This window comes from Dipodomys spectabilis, unplaced genomic scaffold, assembly GCF_019054845.1.
Source record: "Dipodomys spectabilis isolate Male_0828 unplaced genomic scaffold, ASM1905484v1 ptg000017l, whole genome shotgun sequence".
Classification (NCBI taxonomy): Eukaryota; Metazoa; Chordata; class Mammalia; order Rodentia; family Heteromyidae; genus Dipodomys; species Dipodomys spectabilis.
In genome coordinates, this window is record NW_024870694.1 from 20,363,483 (window position 1) to 20,390,714 (window position 27,232).

General features: G+C 37.7%; 1 protein-coding gene across 3 annotated transcripts in view; it reads right to left on the reverse strand.

Annotated features, from left to right (window-relative positions):
• The window catches only part of Vps8 (VPS8 subunit of CORVET complex), a 229,142-nt gene that overhangs the window by 96,354 nt on the left and 105,556 nt on the right, over positions 1-27,232 (reverse strand). For all 3 annotated transcript variants that reach the window (XM_042668229.1, XM_042668220.1, XM_042668236.1), the window contains 7 exons: positions 24,305-24,376; positions 18,876-18,995; positions 17,747-17,803; positions 13,630-13,712; positions 12,255-12,339; positions 11,393-11,491; positions 3,562-3,651 (listed from right to left, as the gene is read on the reverse strand). In XM_042668229.1, coding sequence (XP_042524163.1) covers positions 3,562-3,651; positions 11,393-11,491; positions 12,255-12,339; positions 13,630-13,712; positions 17,747-17,803; positions 18,876-18,995; positions 24,305-24,376 — 606 coding nt within the window. The remainder of the gene's footprint in view (positions 1-3,561; positions 3,652-11,392; positions 11,492-12,254; positions 12,340-13,629; positions 13,713-17,746; positions 17,804-18,875; positions 18,996-24,304; positions 24,377-27,232) is intronic.

Sequence of the window (27,232 nt, forward strand, 5' to 3'; positions counted from 1 at the left end):
ATCCTAGCTCCAAGGAAGCCTAACATAGTGGTCTGTGCCTAGGCACATGCCTGTTCCGGAAAGGAGACGCTATCTCAAGAAACACTGAGCAAAAATCAGGGCTGGAGGTATAAATAGCTCAGTGGTAAAGAAGGGCTGTCTAGAGAAACACTGGTGTCTCATGGCCTTGTTCTAGCTACTTAGGAGCTCAGATCTGAGGATTGCAATTCAAAGCCAGCCCAGGCAGAAAAGTCCTTGAGACTCTTATCTTCATTTAACCACCAAAATTCCAGAAGTGGTGCTGTGGCCCAAGTGACAGAACACTTGTGTAAACAAGTATGAAGACAGTTCAAATCCTAGTACTACAGAACTAAGATGAAACAGACCATAAGTAGTCATTCTTTTCTTTTCTACTACACTTTAATATTTATTGATTTGTCTGATAGATGAATGATGTATTCATTTACTGGACCACTCTTTTTTTTTTGGCCATTTAAAAATACCTTTATTAAGGAATTAAACTCAGAGTTAACAAAGGAAAAAAAAAGTCTGTTTCATCCACGTGGATGAACTTGGAGAACATTATGGTTAGTGAAATGAGCCAGGTATAGACAAACTAATACCACATGATCTCTCCTCTGTGTGGAAGTCTAAAACAGTTAAACCCAGAGAAGCAGAAGGACCCTGAAGATGGAGGTTGGGGATTTGCTGAGGAGGAGTTGGTTAAAAGATACAAAACTTCTCTGAGGAGGAATGAAAGTGGAAGAGATCTGTTGCTGTAGCACACAGGGACTTTGGTTAGTAACCATGTGTGGGATACACAGAGTACCCTGGAAGGCCACTCCCACCTTCCACTTGCGCAGCAGGGAACGTCTCTCCCTGGTTTATCCGGTTATACTAAATAAATACCATGTTGCTGGTTCTAGTCTTTACTCAGATGCATTCTAAAACACACAGCTGAGCTTGTTATTTCCCTTGAAAGACTGTCTTGTGGCTTTCCCTGGCCATTAGGAGACTGTGTAAATGCAAGACAGTCAATCATTACGCCGGCCTAACGGATACTGGACCACTCTTTTAGCATTCTTCTATCTATAGGAGAAAAAGTTCTGTAATTATTAATTTAACATTTTAAAGAACAATAACACCAGAAGTACCACAACAGTGATATTACCAGAAATGCTGACATTTAAAGGGAACAGAAGCTCCAGTGTTGGAACTGGCATGAACAGGAGCATCCTGTTGCCTCTCACCAGCCTAGATCTGAAGTCCTTCTACACATTTCCTCTATATTCTGGGCAGAGCTGACATCATGCCAGTCAAACTATTCTGTACCTCTTTTTGGGTCCTGTTTCCCTCCTTCAGTGCAGAGATTTTCATTTATGTTTTCTTTTTTTTCTTTTTCTTTTGTCTGTTGTGGGGCTTGAACTCTGGGCTTGAACGCTGTCCCTCAGCTCTTCAGCTCAAAGTTAGCACTCTACCACTTGAAGCCACAGTACCACTTCTGGTTTTAAGTGGTTTATTGGAGATTAAGAGTCTCAAGGATTTTCCTGCCAGGGCTGGCTTTGAACCATGATCCTCAGATCTCAGTCTCCTGAGTAGCTAGGATTATATATAGGCGTGAGCCACCGGCGCCCGGCTTCATTTATGTTTTCCAGTGTTAACCTTGGCACCACAGTGTTATCCTTGGGTACCACAGCATATTTACTGAATTAATGGGTGAGTCTTTTTACTTGAGTTAGCAGACCAATTGCTGGCCAAGCCTAGTACCTGGGAGTCATTTTTACAACTTTTCCAGCATATTCAACTAATTTCTGATTCTATACAAATATATCAGGAATTATCCCTACTTCTGCCACTTACATCTTTTGCCTAGATATTTTGCCTGTAAGTTATCTCTGTGCTCCAGTTGCATTTCTTGCCTGTCTACTGTCCATTTTGCTATCCAAAGTTAATTTTCTATAAGGTGGGTCAAATGTCAAGACTTGAGTAAGTATAACAGAGAAGTATAAATGTCTTAGTACTACTTATAATATTAGGGTCCAGGCTATGTTTTTAAAAAGCCCATCCCTCTCAAAACACCTCTTTTAGCTCACTCTAACTCTACTTCCACCCCTGTCCTTAATACATCTTGTTTCAAACACTTGACTTGAATCAGAGAATGTGAATATAGGCGTTATTTCCTGCCTTTTATGTCTTTACATAGCCAATGTCTGTTATCTAAAAAGCCTTTTCCAATTCCATTTGGAAAAAGGAATCAATCATTCCAAGATTCAGTTCAGGCAGCTTTAAGAACACTTGTCAGACTTTCTCAGTCTATCATTCCTTTCTTGTTCCTAGAGTACTTTTCCTCTATAGGGTGTCTCTTAAAACATCGTACAATAGTTATATAAATGCTCCTCTGTTCCATAGAAAAAAATAATGGAAAAGTTAATATTTCTGTTATTTATTTGTTGTTTACTTAATCACACATACAGAGTTTGAATTCAGGGCCCTTACACCAGCTAAGAAAGCACTTACTAACTGGCTATTGTTGCTTCAGCTACTTTTCAGATAGTGTCTCCCTATTACTCAGGGCTGCCCTTCAACCATGATCTTCCTTCTGCCTTCTCTTGTGTAGCTGAGATTGCAGGAGTGTGAACCACCACATCCATTTTGTTTTTGGAAATGAGAGTCTTGTTAACTTTTTTGCCTGGGCTGTCCATGAACATGATCCTTTCATCTCTACTTTTTTGCATAGCTAGGATTACAGTAATATGGCACTGTGCTCAGCTCATATTCTCATCTGTGTTTTCAGGATCTAGTACACTATAGTACAAAGGAGTGTTACAATGAGTACTTAAATGAATTAATTCTCTATCTTTGTCTTTCACACCTTCCAACTCACTATTCTGTTTTCCATGTTTTATACTATTTTTGCTATTTCAAGACACTGGGTTGTTTGTGTCTTGTGTCCCCATCATTGTCTTATTCCCCACGTCTATCTTGTGACCATTTTTGGTTCCAATGCCATAGCAACTGACAAAATGATAAGAAAAATATTAGACCTATTAGAGATACTTCTCCCGAGCTTCTCAATATTCAATATGTAACTATATTCTAGGTAAGATTTTATATACACACATATACACACACGCACATGCATGCACACATACATATAAAGTCAGCATGAAGATAACAAAGTTCTAAGTAAGCAACATAGGAACATGATGAGTGCCAAGAAAATCCAGCTGTGGGTTCTGTGGCATATAGAGGGAAAAGAAGATCATGTGTGAATTATGAGTCCTAGAATAAACACAGGTTATAGCTTTGGAGGTGTTTGTTTGATATTAATATTTGTTATATCAAAGATGAACTCCCTCATTTTAAGACTCAGAGCTCTTAACAATACTATTCCTAAATAATATACACACACACACACACACACACACACACACACACATGCTTGTATGTAATATAGACATTACTATTAAGTAGCTACTATCAACTTAATAAATTACTACTATAAAAAGTTCTTAGTTGAGATTCAGTGATTGTTTTTCCACTGGATATTTTTCTCCCCCAATATATGACAACAATATGTACCTGAAGTTTTTGAATGACGGTTTCAATCTGTGCAGAAAAGTGGGTCGCAACCAAATCTGCAGCCTTACAGGGCTTCAGAGCCACAAGTTCCTGAAGTTAAGGGAAAGACAAAGCCATTTGTAATGTGCATTTAGATGGGGTATCCATGGGTGTAAGGCGTGACTACCTAGCTCAGTACTGTCACAAGCGTGCACCAGGCATTCCAGGAGACCTGGACAGGTGGCACCTCAATTTAAGAAACATGTTGCAAATGAACAAAATTAGGAATATGCCACATAATAAAAATCAGAATTAGATTTTAAAAAGCAATTCAGAATTCTTAGAAAATGAAAAGACTAGAAAACTCTGGATCTGGCCATGATTAAACCGTAAAAATAGAAGGGACAAAGGCTTTTCAAATTCCCTGTGATGCATTTCACCCCTGAACTAAAAAAAAAAGGAAGAATATAGCTGTCATTTCTCTAGCTAATTATTATAAAACTTTTTTTTCTGGTCCCTACAGAACTGGAAATGTCTGAGTTAATCAATGTAAGATCCTAAGTCATAAAGGAGACTCAAACATAAACCATTGTTCATTAATTGCTATTACTAAGTCTGCTTCTGTCAAGTCTAAGATTTCCATGTGGTTTTTCAAACTCTCCTTGACACTACTAGCTTCAGTTTTCTCCTTGAAACTATTACATTGGACACTGTCACATTGCCTTTGACCTTTTCCATTATACCTTCTTTGTGGGAACACTGACCAATTTAGCTCAGATACTTGGCTAAATGCAAAGACTAAATGTATAACAACAGCACAGTATGTTAGCTAGTAAAGCTCATACAAGTTATTGCAAAGTTTCATGATACGTTAATAATTGTTGTGTTGGGTAGCATTTGTAGATCCTTCTATAATACTTTAATATATATCAAAAGAGAAAGGGTGCGAGTAGTCTATTTCACAAATAAAAATAGGGAATATCACTACTAATCTGCAGACATTAAAAGGAAATTGCTAGAAGTTAACTTATCCTAAGTTTAAAAATTTAGAAACATGTAAGTTCTTTAGAGCATAATAAATTAACTTAAGAAGAAACAAAAATAATGAATGTATTTTTCAACCATTAAAGGCACTGATGGATTAGGGATGTGGGTCTGTGCAGGGATGTTAGGGTCTTGCCTAACATGCAAAAATCCCTGGGTTTGATCCCCAGGGAAACACACACACACACACACACACACACACACACACACACACACACACACACACACACACAGTTGCTGGGTATGGTGGTAGGTGTCTGTAGTCACAGTTATTTGGAGGAAGTAGAACTGCACAAGTCCAAGAGTTTAAGGTCAACTTGGGCAACATAGCAAAATTCTGTTTCCAAAAAAAAAAAAAGAAGGAAAGAAGGAATGAAGAGAGGGAAGAAAAAAGGGAAAGAGGGAGGAACAAAAGAAAGGAAGGTAGAAAAGAAAAGCTACTGAATGAGTAGCGGAAAATCAGTCCATAAACTCACTGGTAAGTCATAATAAACAAACTAAGGAATGAATATTTGCAACATCAGCTAACCACTTGTAGAAAATAAGCAAGCAACATTCTGAAAACTGAAAACAGGATAAATCTCTAGGAGAGGAAAACCGCATATTGATCTGGACCATGAATATTGATACAAATAGTCTTAAAAATGAAATCCAATAATACATAAAAACAGTATATTAGGATCAAGCTGCTTATATCTGTAGAACTCAAACTTGGTTGTATAGCAATAGAATTTACCATAAAGGGCTGGGAAGGTGGCTCAGTGGTAGAGCGCTTGCCTTGCATGCCTGAGGCCCTGGGTTCGATTCCTCAGCACCACATAAACAAAAAGAAAAAAGCCGGAAGTGGTGCTGTGGCTCAAGTGGTAGAGCTCTAGTCTTGAGCTGAAGAGCTGAGGGACAGCACCCAGGCCCAGAGTTCAGGCCCCACGACCAGACCCCCCCCCCACCAAAAAAAAAGAATTTACAATAAAAAAGCAATAGAGAACAGTGAAAAAATTAAAAACTCATTCATGAGGAATCCTCTTAACATACAAAACAGAAGACAATTTCCATAAAAATCCTTAACAGTAAACATCAGTTGGAAAAAAAATTTAATAACATCAACATGCCAGGCACTGGTGGCTCACACCTGTAATCCTATCTACTCAGGAGGTGGAGATCTGGGGATCACAGTTCAAAGCTAACCCAGAGAGGAAAGAGTCCAGAGACACTTATCTCCAATTAAACACACACACACACACACACACACACACACACACACACACACACACACACACACACACACACACACACACACACACACACACTGGTGTGTGAGCGCCAGAAGTGGAGCTGTGGCTCAAATAGTAGGGCACTAGACTTGAGCTAAAAAAACTCAGGGACAGTATTTAGGTTTTCAGTTCAAGTTCAAGACTTACACACATACTGACACACATTAACAGTAACATTAAATAATGTAAAGTTGTGACAACAAATCTACCATAAAATGGAAAAACTACAAAAAAAAAAAGCCCCATACAACTTTACAGAATGATACTGAATAAATGATTATAACATACAGTCATAAACTGGAATACTCCATTTTGAAAGCTTACTATCTTTAAAATGGTGTAAAGATTTGACACAATGCCTATCAGAATCAAAATTAAGATTCTGTCAGGTACCAGTGGCTTATGCTTGTAATCCTAGCTAATCAGGAGGCTAAGATATGAGGGTCACAGTTCAAAGCCAGCCCAGGTATGTAATGCTCAAGCTAGTCCTGGTGTTTGAACTCTGGACCTGGGCACTGACTCTGAGCTTCTTTTGCTCAAGGCTAGCACTCTACTACCTGAGCCACAGCGCCACTTCCACCTTTTTCTGAGTAATTTATTGGAGATAAAGAGTCTCACAGACTCTCCTGCCTTGGCTGGCTTCAAATCACAATAATCAGATCTCAACCTTTTGAGTAGCTAGGATTACAGGGATGAGCTACTTGCACCCACTAAGATTCTTATCTCCACTAAACTACCAAAAAACCAGAAGTGGAGCTGTGGCACAAATGGTAGAGTGCTAGCCCTGAGTCTAAGCCCCAGCACTGGATACACACGCAAAAAAAAATTTGTTTTATTTTTGGTAGTTCATAAGCTGATTCTAAAGTATATTAGTAAGATATAAAGTATACAAAAAAGCCATAACTCTGTTAAAAGATGTCAAAACATATTACATAGTAACAATATTAAAGACAGTGTAGTCTTGATACAGAGATAGACGAACAGGCCAATAAAAGGGAAGGCTCAGGCATAGCTCAGTTTGTAGTGCTCTAGCCAATGAGTGAAAGCAACAGGTACCAAGCCTGAGTTCCAGTTTCAAACCTTAAAAAAAAGGGGGGGGGGCAGAAAAATAGCACAGAGAGCCTTGATACATTTCTGACCACAGGAGGACTATGGTGCAAGGTAGAAAAACAGCCTTTAAATAACAGCGGCAAATAGTGCATATATGTATCTAAAAACTTAACCATGGTTTTAGATCATATTCAAAAATGCTTTTAGATGGTTCTCACATTTATGGGTTATAAAACAAAGACCAAAGGCTGGGAGTATAGCTCAAAGGCAAAGTATCAGCTTAGCACCTTTGAGGCCCTGGGCTTGATTCCCAGCCCCAACAATAAAGGTTTAAAACACAAGAAACCATTTAGACAATGATAAAGGATATCTTCTTAAGTATGGAGGGGAAACATATTTCTATAGCTTTTAAAAGTTACTTTTCTAAAGTAAGAACGATAAAAAGTTTGGAGGAATAAACTACCGAGTAGAAGTTATTTGCCACACATATATCTGATGAAAAGACTGACATACACAAAACACAGAAATCCTACAGATCAGAAGGAATGAAGGATATTAATAAAAAATGGCTAAAAGGGAAGAACAATTGGCATTGTTCAAAATGTGTTGCATTCATAAGTCAACATGTTGAATTAAAACCCCTTTGCGCAACTAAAGATAATAAAAACAAATTTAAATGGGCCAGTCCTTTAATCCTAGCTACTCAGGAGGCTGAGATCTGAGGATCACAGTTCAAAGCTAGCCTGTGCAGGGAAGTCTGTGAGACTCATCTCCAATTAACCACCAGAAAACTGGAAGTGGTGTTTGGCTCAAAGTGGTAGAGTGTTAGCCTTGAGCAAAAATGCTCAGGGACAGCACCCAGGCCCTGAGTTCAAGCTCCATAACCAACAAAATAAGTTACTTCATTAAAAATTTAAAATTTAAAAGAGGTTGACAGGCACATCATAAAAGAGGAAATCTAAATGGCCATGAACATATGAAAAGCCCATGAATCTTATTAATAATTAAGAAATAGAAATTTAAAACATAATGAGATACTATTACCAGTTTTCCAGATTTAGCAAAGTCTTCAAATTTAGCAAGGATGTAGTCAAAAGGAGTTCTCTCATAAATGCTGCCTTTATACAATGCCATTAATTAGAGCAGAGATTGTCAGTTATCAAGCATTAGCATGGCTTGTAGAGCTGTGAGAACACACATTCCTGGGACCCACCTTCTGTTTCTGATCCGGAAGGTCTAAAATGAGACTGAAACTGCATTTCTATCAGGTTCTTGGCTGAACCTAGACCTAGAACTACTGTTCTAAAGAAATGTAGGTGGCTGGGGTCTGGATGCACATATAAAAATACAGAGAGTAGGGCTGGGAAGGTGGCTCAGTGGTAGAGCACTTGCCTTGCATGCTCGAGGCCCTGGGTTCAATTCCTCAGCACCACATAAGAAAAAAAGCTGGAAGTGGCGCTGTGGCTCAAGTGTAGAGCGCTAGCCTTGAGCTGAAGAGCTGAGGGACAGCGCCCAAGCCCAGAGGTCAGGCCCCACGACCGGACCCAAAAAAAAAAAAAAAAATACAGAGAGTAATTTCATTTAAGTAAAGTTCAGGAATAGGCAAAACAAAAACAAATGTAGGGAGGATACAGTAATTACATACAGTAGGAAAGGGAGTGATGGGTATATTTGTATTTGTAGGAGGGGAGAGGTCAGGGTTTGTGTTCAAGAAAGGACACATAGGAAGAGTCTGGGACACTAGATATATTTTATTCTCAATCAGAGCCAAGAAGGTTTGCCTTATTAATTGGTGTGTGTGTGTGTGTGTGTGTGTGTGTGTGTGTGTGTGTGTGTGCTTTCATATGTTCATGGCCATTTAGATTTCCTCTTTTATGATGTGCCTGTCAACCTCTTTTAAATTAAAAAAAAAATTTATTGTGAAAATACCGTAAAGAGGGGTTACAATTACATGGGCAAGATAATGAGTACATTTCTTATCAAGCATTGTTGCCTCCTCCTTTGTTTCCCCTTCCCCTCCCTTCCCATCTCCCTCCCCCCACCCCCACTCGGCCAAAGTTGTGAAGTTCATTTTTCAACATAATGACTTGTACATCTCATTGTTGCAATGGGTCCACCTGTATCCCTATTTAAACGGTTTGTTTTTGCCCTTCCCCTCCACAAATTATACCATCATCAAATACAATGAAAGTAGGGGTTATACCGTGGGGGAGGGACATACAAAGCAACAAAGAAATCATCTTATACGTATGTTAGAAACAATCACAAGAAAGAAAAAAAATTTGAATACTTATCTTGGGGTTCATTTCACCTAACATCAACTTATCTGACCTTTTCTGCTTATCTCAGACATATACTAGTTATTGCAATTAAGGGAAACCATAGGACCTATCTTTCTTTGGGCCTGGCTTACTTCACTTAATATAATTTTTTGCAAGTCTTTCTATTTCCTAACAAATGGGTCAATGTCATTCTTTCTGATGGAGACATAGAATTTCATTGTGTATATATATCACATTTTTTTGATCCATTCATCTACTGAGGGGCATCTGAGTTGGTTCCACAACTATGTTTACTGCAGCATTATTTACCATAAATTTAAAATTTTTTTAATGAATTAATTTATTTTGTTGGTTGTGGAGCTTGAACTCAGGATCTGGGTGTTCTCCCTGAGCTTTTTTACACAAGGCTAGTACTCTATCACTTGAGACACAGCTCCATTTCTAGCTTTTTGGTAGTTAGCCAGAGAGAAGAGTCTCAAAACTTTCCTGCCCAAGCTGGCTTCAAACTAGAATCCTTAGATCTTAGCCTCTTGAGAAACTAAGGCATAAGCCACTGGCACCCTGCTGCTTTATAATTTTTTTTAAATTAAACTGTACATTTGATTTAGCCCTTCTCTGACATTTCGTTGGTGGTGGGACTGAGATGTCAACTCAGGATCGGGCTTGCCAGACAGATACTATACACCATGTGAGCTATGCTCCTAATCCTCTTTGCTTTAGTTACTTTTGAATGGAGACTTGTATTATATCCAGATCAGCTCAACCACAATCTTATTTATGTTTCTTGAGTAGCTAGAATGACAGGGACACTCAGATTTTTTTTTATTAGTTGAGGTGAGGTCTTATGAACTTTTCTTTCCTGGCTAATATCAAAACATGATTCTCCCAATCTCTACCTCCCAAGTAGCTAGGATTGTAGACATGAGCCACTGCACCCAGTTCTGAACTTTTAATATTTAAAAATATTTAAAAATCTATTCAAATAAGTTTTATTCATACTGAAATAAACATTTAAGCCAGAGATAATTTGTCAGGAGAGCTCAGACTCAATCTAGGAGTTTGTGGATTCCTGAAACTACAAATAAAAAAATATTTTTAAGCCTATGTATAATATTAAGAGACATAGATCCACTCTTTAATTATATAGGCAGAAAGGTCTAGAATCCCCAAAGTGCTAAGAATCATTAACTTTAGACTGTGTGTATTGTCATAAAATTTCACCATAACTTTTTTCTCTGTGTTTTTGATTGTATTTACATTAATGAAGACCCAGAAGTCGTTTAATGAAAACTCCATTTAAGTGTAATCATGGCCCTAGATATTAAAAGGTTGAAGGTGAGAAACTGCAGAAGTAGGGAAAAAAGAGTCAGCAGAAATATTTCTTGCTTCTCCAGCATGAGCTGTCTGCTGAGTAATTTGTCTGCTCATTGATTAATTCATCACATTTCACATTATGCAGAGACACAGCTTCTTTTTTTTGATATCTGGAGTCCATGTGTGCAGACCATGGAATAATACAGATGAGTGCAAAAGCAGAATGTAGCATGTGACACTACAAACCTGAAGAGATTTATGAAAAGTACGTCACAATGAGTGAAGAAAAGAAAAAGGTAAAATTCAAAGCTGAAGGAAGCTCTCATTGGGATTTTTCACAAAGATGCATTCATGCTGTTGTTGACAGGAAGCAGACAGTAATAAATAATGTGTGTTGTGCCCTGAAACCCATACCAAAGTATAGTGACCATTGGGGACTACACATCTCCTAACTGACTGTGCCAACTCTCACCCTGATATTTCACCTAACATGATGTTGGCAAATACAGTCTTTTTTTGTTGGTGGTGGTGATGGGGCCTGGGTTGTCCCTAAGCTCTTTTGCTCAAGGCTAGCACTCTACCATTTGAGCTACAGTGCCACTTCTGGTTTTCTGGTAGTTAATTGAAGATAAGAGTCTCATGGACTTTCCTGCCCAGGTTGGCTTTGAACCATGATCTCAGCCTCCTGACTAGCTAGTATTATAGGCATAGGCCACCAGCTCCTGGCTGGCACATACAATCTTATGTGAAAAAAAACAACAACAACAAAACTCCCTGTAACCTCAAGTTAAGCTACATAATTAATAGTTGCCACTGCTTAGTTTGCATAAAGTTAATTTGGAAGGCATCCATTCAAATGGGAAAGTTTAAAATGGTTTGTTGAGTGAGTACCTCAATATGATCCATTGCTTTCTTCCACACAGACTGCTTCTCCTCAGCGCTGTGGCCAGGAATGGACAAGATGTTGTGAATGTAATTAAAGACTTCTTCCTGGAGAGCACGAGAGAAGGTATCCATTAACTCACTGAGCAATACTGAGTCTGCTGCTATGTATAGATCTTGGGAAATAGTTATTGCTTGAAGATGGAAATTATTTAGAGATAATTAATCAATGGAAAACTGAATAGAATAATTACTTAGATTATTAGAAGTAACAAACTTATTCCAATTAACTGGTTTCAATTTACTAACTTTCAATGACCACTTAGTGGAGGATATCATACTTTGGCTTTTGGTGGTTCCTTCCAAATTCCCAATCTCTATCTACACTAATTTTAATTTCATCTATACAGTCACTACTCAGTTGCTTAAAAGGGCCAATTTCCTTCATCGTAGGACCTTTGCATACACTGTTCCTTATCCTGGAACAGCCTTCCTTTGGCTGCTTGTTTGAGTGGCTTCTCAAGGAGCAAAACCCAATCTATAAGGGTTTGGCTGAGATTCCTTCTCTGGCTGTGCTGTTATAATTCAGTCCCCATTATCCTTCAATGTTCACCCAACTCTATTCCATAGCACTTACCACAATTTTAAGTATGTACTTGGCTTCGCTTATTGTCAGTCTCTAACACTAACTTATAAATTCCAAAGAATCAGGAACTATATCTCTTTTAGTTATCAATATAGAATTGTCTTACAGTAGGAACATAATAAAAATTTAGTGAATAAGTAGAGAAAACCTTGGATCAACAAACATTTCTGTTGCTGGGGTGAGGGGAGCTGATTATGTAAAGAAAGTAAACAGTCTTTTACTTACCTCTCTCAATGGGTCACGCAAGTAGCAATCAATAATTTTGTCATATTGGTGTTCACGTTCATACATAAATTCACAAATTTGGTAGCTAGAACACAAAAGGAAGAATTTCAGTGCACCCATCAGGCAGGTGGTTGTTGGCTTTCGTATTGCTCAATCATACAGGTTAATACTGCAAGAAATGAGTGATGTGATTTCTGTTGTTACACAGTTGCATAGATTGTGTGTGTCTAATGTGAGTGATGTTGGGATACTGGAACAGTTCAGATTCTGATGATCACGTTAGGGATGCTCAGCCAGTAAGAAATATAAAAAAAAAAAATTCAAACTGTGAAAAATTCTGAAACCTGAAACTCTTCAACTGCAAACATTTCAGATAAAGGATACTGAACCTGTATTAAGTAGTTAAGGGAGTGAGCATCCACCTGCCATTCCCCTAATTGTAGGTTTAAGATTCTATTGAATATAATGTGTACAAAAAAATATGAAGATAGGTACAAAAATGTTAAGAAAACAGTGTTATATAAGAAATGATCAATAAGGTAACAGTATTCTGCAAATTTTTATATTGTTTCTCTGTTCAAAATTAGTATCTCAAAACATTCAATAAACTTAGATACATAGCAGCATTACCATATCATAACTTACTTGCTATGTCAAACTTTGCCTTATATATATAATTATCAAAAATCCATGAACTATCATGGAAATAAAAAGTTAAAAAAAAAACCTTAGCCAGGTGCTGGTGGCTCCTGCCTGTAATCCTAGCTACTCAGGAAGCTGAGATCTGAGGATTGTGATTCAAAGCCAGCCTGGGCAGGAAAGGTCATAAGACTCTTATCTCCAATTTACCATCTAAAAACTGGAAGTAGAGCTATGGCTCAAAGTTGTAGTGTGCTATTCTTGAGCAAAAAAATCTCAGGGACTGTTCACGTAGACCCTGAGTTCAAGTCCTACGACTCACAAAAAAAAAATCTAAAACCAAGTGTGTTGGTCCATGCCTGTATTCTAGCATTTAAGAGGCAGAGGCAGAAGGATTCCAAGTTCAAGGCCAGTTTGAGCTCATAGTAAGACCCTGTTTCAAAACACCAGAAAAAAAAAAACAAAAATACTGCAATATTGTAAGATTAACATTTCATTTTCATATTAAAACAAATCTATAAACATTTCAAATTGATACCATCAATTTCTGGAAACTTTACCAATTCTAGAATTCAAATGAAAAGTAAAAGCTTTGACATTTAGATTTTTGTTGTTATCTGCATAGTATTTCTTAATTTTAGAAAGCAGCAGTACATCAGTAAAGTGGGTTTCAATTTAGAGAAATGCAATTTAATAGTTCTATGGATAACAAATACACAGATTCAAAACAACTTACAACTCAGCTTTTTCTGCCATGCGGATGAGTCGGCTCTCTTCAAATTGAACTATGCCTCCAGCCTGCAGCAATTCTAAAAGGACCTGAACACATAAAACAAATGAGTGAAAACACTGGGGAATTTATTTTTATTTGCTAGCTCTATAAGGGTTCATGCAGACCATAACTTACTTTTCTTTTATATTCTTACTCAATGGTATTTTGGCTTGCTTTCACAGATGCAAGGGGTTAGATTATTATACTGTTGACCATATTGTATTTAACTCTTATAAAAAAAAAGACAGATGGCTCTGCTTTTCAAACATGGAAGGAATGTCATAGTATTTGCAAATATGGTCCTATTAGAATGCAGAACTGATTATCCACCCCTTTCGAGTTAAAAATGACTACATATATCTTTTCAAGAAATGAGGTTTTGTTTGGTACTTCTATATCTTTGGGTTAAAAAAAATCTATTATCCATAGGTAGTATCTATGTTTACATGCTAAAACTAACATTGGGATATTTCAGAGCAGCAGCATTCAAAATCCCCAAAAAGTGGAAACAAGCCCAAGAATGAATGGACACCTGAAATGTGAAACACACACACATGCTACAACACAAATGAACCTTAAAGATACTATGCTAAGGGCTGGGAATGTGGCTTAATGGTAGAGTGCTTGCCTAGCATGCATGAAGACCTGGGTTCAATTCCTCAGTACCACATAAAGAGAAAAGGCGGAAGTGGCACTGTGGCTTATGTGGTAGAGTGCTAGCCTTGAGCAGAAGAAGCTCAGGGGCAGCGCGCAGGCCCTGAGTTCAAGCCCCAGGACTGGCCAAAAAAAAAAAAAAAAAGGAAAAATACTTTAGCTGAGTGCCAGTGGCTCACGTCTATAATCCTATCTACTCAGGAGGCTGAGATCTGAGGATCATGGTTCAAAGCCAGCCCGGGCAGGAAAGTCCATGAGACTCTTATCTCCAATAAACTACCAGAAAACCAGAAGTGGCACTGTGGCTCAAGTGGCAGATAGCTAGCCTTGAGCTGAAGAGCTGAGGGACAGCACCTAGGTCCAGAGTTCAAGTCCCATGACAAAAAAAAAAAAAAAAAATACTATACTAAGTAAAATCAAATCAAACACAAAAGGCCAAATACCATATGATTGCACTTTTTTTTTTTTTTTTGGTTGTAGGGCTTGAACTCTGGGCCTGAGTGCTGTCCCTCAGCTCTTTAGCTCAAGATGAGCGCTCTACCACTTGAGCTACAGTGCCACTTCCGGTTTTCTAGTGGTTTATTGGAGATAAGAGTTTCAGGGACTTTCCTGCCCGGGCTGGCTTTGAACCATGATCCTCAGATCTCAGCCTCCTGAGTAGCTAGGATTACAGGCGTGAGACACCGGCACCCAGCTATGATTGCACTTTTTTGAGCTATGTTGGACAGGAAAATAGAAACAGAAAGCAGAACAATGGTGGCCAAGGGTTGGAGAAAGGGAAACTAGGAGTTGTTGCTATTTGTTTAATGTAAATGGAGGTTCAGTTGAGGAAGGTGGATGATCTGAAGATGTGGTGATGATGACTGTACAACAGTGGGAACATACTTAATGTCACTGCATTACACACTTAAGAGAACTTATTTTTACTTTACAACAAAAAACCCCAAAATATGACATTCATATAGTTAATTTTTTATCATGCTAGCTGAACAAAAAATATGAGTAGAATATTGAGCTGGATTCATCAATACTTTTAAGTAAACCTCAGAAAACACTACAGAGGCATGGCACATTTATTAGATCAGTGTGAAAAAGAAAGTGGTCCCATGTAAAGCTTGCATCCAGGGTCCCAAGACCCTGGAAACCAGGGAGTCCCAGGACTCCAGGAAACCATTTAACAAAGTGCTTTTCTAAAACAGTAAGTCTACTATTTTTTTATTTAATTTTATTGTCAAAGTGATGTACAGAGGGGTTATAGTTACATACGTAAGGTAGTGAGTACATTTCTTGTTGAACATTGTTAACCTCTCCCTCATTTTTCTCCCACTTCCCCCCACCCCCAGTTGTAAAGTTTACTTCCAACATATTGTCTTGTGAGTATTGCTGTTAAATTGGTTAAAACCTCTCCAAATTTTATATTTGGTACCCAAATTTAATTCATGTTGATCATTAAAATGAACTGTTAAATACAATAAATGTAGAGTGAATCCTAACTGCCCTGTCAGTTTGGAATAAGATAATAGGAATGCCATGATTGGAGTCAATCTTACCAACGTACTAGAGCAGATGACTAAACTTTCAGGGACTTTGTAAGCCAGTTATTAAGAATAGCAATTATTGAAGATTGACAGTTGTATTAGCTTATGGTTAAAAATTTAAAACAAAGGCAATTAATATTCAAACTCACCATTTCCTAATTACTTGGTTATATTTGACTCATACATATCTCAAGGTCATTTCTATCCACTGTGGCAGCACCTGAGTGATGGAAGTATCTTATACCTGTCCTGCTGTGCATCTTCCTGTTCTGCATCCAGTGACAACACACTGGCAGGTTAGATCAACTGTGATGGGAGTACTTACATTATGGGAATTAGCAGATGCTACAAATCAGCAAGGTGCTTTTAAAAGATGTCATCTTTTTAAAGGGTTGTAAAGCTAAACAAATAAATAAAAATAAGATAGAGACTATACATGGCCACAAACCCTAAAATATTTTTTCTTTGGTACCTTTATAGAGAAAATTTAATAATCCTGGGATGGAAAATAGAAAAAATAACAATAGGGTAACTGAATTTAAAAGTGTCTGTCTCTACATTATGTATTACATTGTGAAACAAATTGTGGATTTATTTTCCCAGCATCCAAAAGCTGTTATCTGATTCAGCAGAGAAATCACTCCTTCAGAGGAAGGAGTAAGGTTCTGACATATGTGTTGTACTTTCTTCTTGTTTGTTCATATAAATGAAAACAACCACTAACATAGGAACTCAGCTATTAATGACTTCTCAGTAAGACAATTTTTTTTTATATGTAGCAATGACATAAAGGAATAAGTGTTGCATTAGAATGGAAGGATTTAGGTTTGTCCTTTAACAACTTAATGCATCAATTTTCTATATTTCTAAAATGTAAAGAGAGAGATAATTGAAAAAGGTATGTCCAGTTACATTCTATAATATTAAGATACTGTGATGGTTTTTATATTTAGATTTGGCTTTGTTTCTTGTTGATTTATCTGTCTATTAGTTAGTTATTTATTCATTATTTATTACAGTTTCTATTACTATATATGGTTATACCCATGATCCACTCTTACTGCCAAATAAGGGGGTCTTCTATTATTATTTGTATCCAATATAATTTAAGAGACAGCCACAATTATAAGACTGTTTGCTGTCCTGTGATATTCTGCAGCAGTTTCTGGGCCAAAGCAGTGCAAAGTAGTCAGTGTGGCTCCTCTATACTCTATGAGCTCAACTTATTGAGCTATGTTCTAGCTAAGAAGGTCAGCCATCATTTTGCTTTTTAAAGGCATGTTTTCACTATGTATCCCAGGCTAGCCTAGAACTTGCAATCTTTCTGCTTCTGCTTCATCAGGGCTTGATTATAGACATGTACCATCACTCCTCATTTGCATCTAAAAGATTCTAATAGTAGATGTGCTCCTCAAGAAAGTGGCATAAATACAAAGGAGTGGGAACCAGTTACCATCTTACAGTGATCACAGGAGAAGCAGATGGGGTCAAGTCTTCAGAAGGGAATCCTAATGCAGTGGGGCCTCCGAACTCTCATAAAAATTGTGTGTGCCAACTTTTATAGCAGTGTTTCTGGTTCAGGGCCAGAGCAGCTAGCAATGGTCAGATGAATGACACTGGTGGTACAACAGATGCTACCTTTTGCTACCTAACAGGAAGATAAATTATTCTCTTTGGAGTCATGCTGGATACAGACAGGCCCACTGTGCCTAAGAATTTATTCTGATGTAAGATCTTTCCACTGGAACTCTTCCATCAACACGATTTCCCAGTTGCCACAGTCTTTAGCTTAGAATTAGGGTTTGAAATGAGTTATTTTCCCTGTAGGTATGTCTAGTGAGATCTGACTTCTTTCTCATTCTTTAGCGAAGAATTCTAGCAGTTCTTACCTGCTGTCTCTCAGAGTGCCTGGAGTCATCATCAGGACTACAGAGGAATTCAAGAACCTGGCCAAAAAAAAGATCACCTTTATTGTATATCAGCAAGCACGCCCTAACACTGTTGGGATGGAAACAGCAATGACTACCCTTCCAATGTGAGGATTCCTCATTAAGCTGTAACAAATATCATAGTGTATGGTACCATCCCAACTGACTGTCCTGGTATGTGAGACATCAGGCTCCCATATGCTAACAGTGTAATGTGTGCTTTTTATACATATTTCTTTACTGTTCAGGAATTCAGCTGAATATGTAGCTGTGCTGACCTTTTCTGATAATGCCATAAGGTAGTATCATCTATATTCCTTAACTTTTAATTCTCTAAGGCTATGGATTGAGCACTGACTTTGTACTCATGATGCCTGAATGTGAATCCTAACTTTAGTAACACAAAATAATAAATTCCTGTGAAAAATGAAGCTTGCTAAGTATTACTTTAAATGAGTTGCTTAACTTCTTTAGGCATCATTTTAACATGGGGAACTGTATCACTCTAGAATTGTTGGAGGACTGACAATACACACATATAAAACCTGGCAGCAGAACTTAGCACTATGAAGTGCTCACTAAATACTAGTCATTATTGGCTGCTTTCTTCAGGAAAAAAGCGTTTTCTTTGTCATCTAGAGCAATGTTTAATTGTGACCGGGAAACACTTTCCAAGTCAGAAATCATTTGTAAGTAAATTGAAATTTTCCAAACGTACTCTCTTCTCCAGATGATTGTCACTATGATCTTACTACCAGTGAGATGAGGTGGTTCTTAACTTAGAAAATTCTTGAGCAAAGAAAGTCTAGGCAATTTAAAGCAACTGAATTTATAGGGCAGAATCTCTATAAATCAATCTCTCAAATGATACTTCATGATACCAAATGTCAGAATCATTCAGAATATATTATTATACTATTACTCAGAACACATCTTTAAAATACATATGCTTAACTCAGATTAAAGACCTATATAGTCCTCTCCCCGATAAAGTGCTTATTCAATGGTTGGTCATATTAAGAAACAGTGAATATTTTATGAGCAGTTAACAGGAAAAACAATTCTAGTTCTTGTTGTTAAAGACTTTCACCTGATCAAAGAGGGTTCTGTTCACAAACAAGGTATTGTCAGGCTTTGCAAGCTGCCGTGCCAGGAAAGTAAAGAGACATCCTACTTGTGAGGGAGTGAAATCTGAATTCTCCACCATAACCTGGAAGACAAGAGACCATTTATTCAATATGCCATCTGGTTTGGTGGCAAAAGAAAAAATATACACAATTAGAAGTGAACCATATTACTGAAGACTGAGAAAAGATTCTTGTGTGGACTTTGCAAAAACTATGTTCAGTAATATTTGGAGAAGGAGCAATTACTTGCATATTCTGAAAAGATAAAATTTTAGTGGTTTTGGCAGCTTTCTGGCACAACCTGGAAGAGAAGTGAATCATAGGAGAGGGGGATATGAGGTTTCAAAGAAATATTAATCATGTTTCTCCCCAGAATTCTTAGGATTCTACTAAAATTAAATTAAATTAAAATAACCCTACTTAAAAATGTTCTTTTGAGCTGGGTGCCAGTGGCTCATGCTTACAATCCTAGATACTCAGGAGGCTGAGATCTGAGGATCAAAGTTCAAAGCCAACTCAGACAGGAAAGTCTGTGAGACTCTTATCTCCAATTAACCTCCAGAAAATGGGAAGTGGTACTGTGGCTCTCAAAAGGGTAGAATGCTAGCCTTGAGCGAAAGAGCTCAGGGACAGCCACCAGGCCCAAGTCATAGGACTGGGAAAAAAAAAAAGATTCCTATGAACAAGGAAAGAAGAGAGCTACTCTGTGGTCTAAGTGTTAAGATAACCTGTGAGTAGAGATTTCCTGAAAAGAAGTCACTGTAGCAACCTTAATGAAGTGAACAGCTTCTGCCTAGTCCACAGGCAGATGGGGAGTGGGTGGGTTCATATCAGTAAATCTCAGTCACTGTTCTGCTTTATCTCAGCTCTCATCTCTCAAGTCACCAGGCATTCTGGCCAGTGCCTCTAAGGGAATAATGAACTAGAAAGGAAGGCAAGATAAATAAACTCTCTTAAATAATAGGCATAACATGATCACACTATTTAGGGTGCAAATAATTATAGATGCACAATGCAAAAAAGTAGTTCAACCATTAGAGTGAGAATTTGCAAAGAAATGAGAAAAATCGCTTTTAAGTTAAGCTTTAAAGCTCATCAGACCCCTTGCCAAAGGAAAAGTCATCAGAGAGAGGAGTAAGCAAAGATAGGGATACAGGAAAACTGATGTTTGTTAGGGAAACTGAAAGTTTCATTAGGATTCTGCAGGAGGGAAAAATAAGACCAAAAGAGATTAGGCCTCAAATGTCAACCTAAGAAATGTGGACTGAAGCTGCTAAAGAAGGGATCCTAATCAGAATAATGCCCATAAGGATTACCTATCTGTACATAGGCATGAATAACAGAAGAAAAAGAAAGCAGTGGGGGCTAACATGCAAGTGAGCACAGGAGTCCCAGAGAGGGACAAAGGTGTTCAGAACTAGGACAGTGGTATGAAAATGGAAAGAGAAATAGGGACAAAAGCAGAGAGGAGGTAGGACAAGTGTTCCTATGCATGCAAACATGAGACTAAAGGCATAATTTAAAAAAAGGATCAGGGGGCTGGGAAGGTGGCTCAGTGGTAGAGCGCGTGTCTTGCATGCATGAGGCCCTGGGTTTGATTCCTCAGCACCACATAAGCAGAAAAGAAAAACCCGGAAGTGGCGCTGTGGCTCAAGTGGCAGGGCGCTAGGCTTGAGCTGAAGAGCTGAGGGACAGCGCCCAGGCCCAGAGTTCAGGCCCCATTACCCGACCTTCCCCCCCACCCCCCAAAAAAGGATCAATTTTGAGTATGATTGGCAGGTGGCACAGTGCTACCATTAACAAAGGAAATTCAGAAACTTCAAAGGCAAGGAGACAGTGTTTTGGGCTAGTTGAATTAACTGAGACAACTTTACTACAAATTAAGAGTGTAGTACCCTTGCATATCTATTAAAAAATCTCAGGTTCCTTTACTCAATTTTCTATTCAAACATAAATTGTAAGACTTGTCCTATTATAAAACATTCCTGTAGAGCCTACCTTTAGACCCATCTTTTCTTATTTTGCTAGTAATCTATCCTTTATTTTCATCTTTCTGCTTTTAGTCCAGCAATAGACACTTGTGAAAGTATATATTTATTACCACAGTATACGCTGTTTTGTTATATGCAGTAGACCTTTGGTATCCATGGAGATATGGTTCCAAGGAGACTGTCATTAAGGAAAGCCCATATATGCTCAGGATGCAGAGTGCAGTGCTATACTGTGGATGCTTGATTTATTTTCCCCATAACTCCACCCAGCTTCTGCTAAAGACATGTGACCTTTCAACTAATCTAAGATTTTTCATTTCACCACTTAAATTAAGCACATTAATATTTACCTTGCTTGTGGGCACCATTTACCATTGCTTTTGAGGAGGCGTATTCATAAAATTAAGAGCAAGGAAACAACAGGTCACAAAATAATTTAAATACAACTGATGATATGAGGTTGATAGAGTGTTTCTCCACATCAACTGAGCTATGTAATGCACTGCAAGAGTTAAAAATTTTGTTTCTGAAATTCTTTGGAGTATTAAAAATTATTTTTCGTTGTATTTGCTAAACCATGTGTAATAAATCATTGACTAAGGTGGGATTACTAATCTATCTATACTTACATCTACATCATCCACACACACACACTTTCAGTTCAGAATAGTCAAAGAGCTGTCAATAGCTTTAAAGATGTCCGTCATCACCCCCACTGGTGTACAGGACTCCACTTTTGTGGCCCATCAAGTGTCCCTCTTGCCTTTAGCCCTTCCTTTGCCTCTTCAAGTGCAGGCTCCTAAATCATCTGACAATACCCTTTAAGAAAATAGTTCTTTTCCTAACTTAACAAGTGTCTAAATTGGTTGTCACTATATAACTTCTCAATTTTCTCTTTTAAATATTCCACTATGCTTACAAAATTTCCTGGACAATATTGTAAAAAGCCACACATATTTCCCTCTGTCTGCACCTATTCAGTACATGCAACAAGCCCACTTCCCTGTTCTCTGACCTCTGCCTGCACTCCTATTCCCACTGCCCCCTCCAAAGTGCACACATCAATGAATCCAGAAATGAGAAAAAAAAACAAAACACTCCTTGTTGACCCAAAACAAATATTACCAAAGCATATACTAGTGGCATTTCCCTAATACTCATAGTGGAGTAAATTGTAGAGCTTTATCTTTTCATTTGGATCATTTTCCAATGAAGTGCAATTTTATACTCAAATTTCAATTTAACCAACTTACAAACATGTCTTGAATATCTACTAGGTCCTAGGCACCATGCTGAACTTGTTCTAGATATGTTATAACAATGTTTTCCTCAAATAAATAAGTATGATATCATCATCATCATTCTCACTCTACCTGCAGGGAGCTTTAGTCCTAGTTCAAATAAGAAAATATGTAAACAATTTACAACTGGCCTAGCATAAAACATTTCGTGAACACTGAAGAGCAACAAATCAACTTAAAAGTGTGATAGAGGGTTCTGAATTCAAGCCCCAGAACTGGCACAAAAAAGAAAAAGAGGTATTATAAAAATAGTGAGCCAGACCCCTGAATCTATCTGACTTCCTGGCTCACCATGTGATTCCTCTCTTTCACGTGCATTCATACTATAACACCATCTACCATGTTGTGACACAGCCAGGGACTCTGGTGCTCATCAGAGACCAAACAAATGGTGCTGCCCAATGTGAACTTTTAGCCTCCAGAACTGTGAGCTACATAAATCTCTTTTTTCTGTTAAGTAACTGGACTTATATATTTTCTTACAGTAAAAAAACAAAAAAACAAAAAAAAAACTAATATATGTTCCAACATTTAATGCCTCCTAACTTACAAATACAACTCCTAATTTTTAGCTAAACATATGGTTACACAAGACGCAGACTTTATTTCTCAATCTGTCTCAGCAGCAAAGAGTTCTGAATAGTATGATAAGCAAAACTACAGTATATAGAGTCCAAAAAGTTTTGTTAAAGAAGGAAAGCATTGGGCTGGGAAGGTGGCTCAGTGGTAGAGTGCTTGCCTTACATGCATGAGGTCCTGAGTTCAATTCCTTCACACCACAGAAGGAGAAAAAGCCGGAAGTGGTGCTATAGCTCAAGTAGTAGGATGCTAGGCTTGAGCTAAAGAGCTGAGCAACAGTGCCCAGGCCCAGAATTCAAGCCCCATGACCGAAACAAACAAACAAACAAACAAAAAAAAAATGCCAGAGGGAAACTATTTCCTTCTCTATCTCTCTGCATTGAGGCTGGCTAGAACATGGAGGCACTAGCTAGAGCCTGAGTGGCCATCTTGAGACAAAGACAGAAATCATTTACTAAGTATAATAGTAAGATAAACAGAAGATGCATTCTTGCTAGGTTTTTTATACCATCTTACTAGATCAGGTTGCTTACTTCCAGTCTTAGATGAGAAAAATAAATTTCCATTATAATTAAATTGTTGTCATGTTGAGTTATCTCTCACAGCAGCACTTAATCTCAAGTGAAGAATATTAGAGAAAAGGCAGACCAGAAATGGGGAGGCCATTCTGGAAAGCATATTTGGGGAATCAAGGTAAAATTTCCCATAACAATTTAGATTTTACTGGCATTATCTGAGAATGTAGCAATCCCATTCTTATATGCACCATTGCTTGTCTTATAGTTAATAAACAACTCAAATAAGATCATGTAAATACTGTGAAAGTGCTTTGAAAATTATAAAGCACAAATGGAAATATGCTATATTGGCTCTAGGCACAACCAGAGAACATTTTAATTCTAGTCTCTTGTCCAAAATAATCTAAGTCATTAAAAGTAAGTAACCTTCATTTTACAGCCAGATGAGCAAAATGAAAACTCTAAAAGCCTGCTGAAAGTCATATAGAAGTAAAGGACAAGAATCTATCTCAGCATTCATTCATTAGGAACAAGGAGATTCTCAAAATAGCTCTTGACTGAGCTAGTTAGAGTCAGATCAGGGTGATCAACTCTCTGTTCCTGAAATCATTTTCAGTGTCACCCATCATCTGAATACCATGGAAAAACATGGCATTACCATAGCAACCAAGGGATGCTAGGAAGAGAGAAAAGATGCTTCACATTATTTGCTCAGAGCATTCTGAAGTTAGTCTCTGTTATTATACATAATAAAACTAACGTAGCAATTATCACAATATACATTTCTTAAGTGTAGGACCCTGTATCTTCATATACATTTTTTTTCAGTAAATGATTTGTAGTTTAATCACCTCTTGAGGATCAAGAAGTCATGATATAATTTTAAGGTATGATTACAATAAATTGTATCACTGAACAAGACTATTTTAGAACCTGGTATAAAACAATTCAATTCTTTTAATATAAATATCAACATTAAAACACGTAACCTTTGAATGCTTACTTTCAACAAAATATCCACAATTCGCTGCTGGTATTCCACAGCTTGCTTGTCATTTTTAAAATCTTCAAAGGTCTAAGAAGAAGAAAGAAAATTTAAAAAGTAGTTATTATTTGCAAATTATAAAAGGCAACAAGCTATTAATTCTTGTGGATAAAATCCAAGTAAAAGTCCAAATAAGACTACCATTACTCACCAGGGTTTTTCACATATACCTTTAGTGACAAAGTTATTTTTAGGAAGTCAGGCAGAATGCTGTAACATTTAATATTTCATGGTTTTCTAAAACCTTAAAGAATCATAAGACGTTTTGTGTCATCACACAACCAAAAAGTGAGAAAGGAAGACAAGAAAAGTATAGGTAGAGAAAACAGAAAGCCCATTAATAGCAAGAGGCAATCTGAAAGCAAAGGTCTGAGAACAGAAGGCCAAAAGATGCCACCTGTTCAAATAACTGAGTGTATAACCACAGAACTATAACTTCTCTGTACTACCATGAAAAATAACTTTCCTAATTCTTATGACAATTGAGAAAATGATGTTCAAAAATAAGACTTTTTTTTTTATTACAGGAAGGGATAGGGGATAACACTAGGGCTCTTTGGCACAGGCCAAAACTTCCTAAACAAAGATCCAGAATCACAACAAATTAAAGATAGGCTGGATAAATGGGATCACACTAAACTGCAGAGCTTCTGCATGGCAAAGGACATAGCTAGCAAGATAAATAGAAAGCCCACAGTATGGGAGAAGATCTTCACTAGCTATATAGCAGACAAGGGCCTCATATCGAAAATATACCTAGAGCTCAAAAAATTACCGCCCCCCCCCCCAATCAAATCCACAAAGAAACAACCACTCCATTAATGAGTGGGCTAAAGAATTAAAAAGAGACTTATCTGGAGAGGTAATAAAAATGGCCAATAGACACATGAAGAAATGTTCTACAATTCTGGCCATAAAAGAAGTGCAAATCAAAACACAATGAGATTCTACCTCACCCCAGTTAGAATGGTCATTATCAAGAAAACAAATAATAACAGATGCTGGCGGGGATATGGCCAGAAGGGAATGCTACTATATTGTTGGTGGGAATATAAACTTGCTCAACCACTCTGGAAAGCAGTATGGAAGTTGCTTAAAACAGTAAACATAGAGCTTCCCTAAGACCCAATAATTCCACTCCTGAGCATCTATCCAGTTGACCACAAACCTGGCCACACTAAAACCACCAGCATGACCATGTTCATTGCATTGTTGTTTACCATAGCTAAGATATGGAATCAACCCAGATTCCCCTCAGTGGATGAACAAATCAAGAAAATGTGGTATATGTACACAATGGAATTCTATGCTTCCATCAGAAAGAATGATATCGCCCCATTCATAAAGAAAGGGAAAGATCAGGAAAAAAATTAAACTAAGCGAAGTAAGCAAAACCCAAAGAAATATAGGCTTCATGGTTTCCCTTATTTGTAATAATTAGTAGTCTGGGACAGTCCTAGCACAGACTCATAATAGCTCAATAGCTATGTACATATGACCATATAAAATTATGCTAATTGAAAGGAACTCCAAGGTATGGAAACAAGAGGGTTTTTTTTAATTTACTAATGTACTGTCCAAAGTTCTTTCTTTTTTCTTTTCTTTTCTTTTTTTTGTCAGTCATGGGGCTTGAACTCTGGGCCTGGGCACTGTCCCTCAGCTCTTCAGCTCAAGGAGAGCGCTCTACCATTTGAGCTACAGTGCCACTTCCGGTTTTCTGGTGGTTTATTGGAGATAGGAGTCTAACGGTCTTCCCTGCCCGGGCTGACTTTGAACCTCAATCCTCAGATCTCAGCCTCCAAAGTAGCTAGGATTACAGGCGTGAGCCACCAGTGCCGGGCTCTTTTTTCTTTCTTTCTTTCTTTCTTTTTTTCCCCTTTAGTTTATCATGTTATCCCTGTTTTTGATTTTGGCACCCTGTGTCTTGTATATAGGTTTATCTGATTTGGGAAAGAGAAAAGGAATAACAAAATGGTGAGAAAAAGGACAAAGGGTGAACCAATTCAACAGAGATATTCATAAGACACTATGTTGGAAATGAACTTTACAGCTTTGGGGAGGGAGAGAGGAGAGGGAAAGAGAGAAAACAAGGGAGGGGGTAACAATGTTTGACAAGAAATGTACTCATTACCTTACTTATATAACTGTAACCCCTCTGATATCACCCTTATAATAAAATAAAGTTTAAAAAGTCATTTAAAAAGTATTACAATAAAACTACAAAAGTATTAAAATTCTTAAGCCTGCTTCCAAGGATTAGGTATCTTATTCTCCAAACATTGCCAAGTACATACTTTATATTTTTATATTCCTGCTTGAGTGAGGCAAATAGGTTTTGAAGCATCAAATACATCAAAGTAAATGACAGCACTGGATTCTGTTTGGTAGTACAGAAAACACATGTCAAAGAAGTACCTAACACAAACAGATTCCTATAAGAAGGAACTGAAATTGTATCTATTATAAAAAAAAATTGAAGTGAAAATGCTGAATAATAAGACCTATGAAAGATTTGAAGATCTTTCCTATGGTTTTCATTTAAGGCATTTCATTCTGAGAAATGTTTAAATCACATACAATAATTTACTGGCACTTTTTGTTGTTGTTGTTGTTGTTGGGCATGAAACTTGAACTCAGGGCCTGGGTGCTATCCCTGAGCTTTTGTGCTCAAGGCTAATGCTCTACTACTTTGAGCCACAGTTCCACTTTCAGTTCACTGGTGGTTAATTGGAGATAAGAGTCTCACAGGCTTTCCTGCCTGGACTGGCTTCCAATTGTGATCCTCAGATCTCAGCCTCTTAAGTAGTTAGGATTACATGCATGAGCCATCAGCACCCTGCATGACACTTTCTTTCTTTTTTTTTTTTTGGTCGGTTGGCCTGGGCA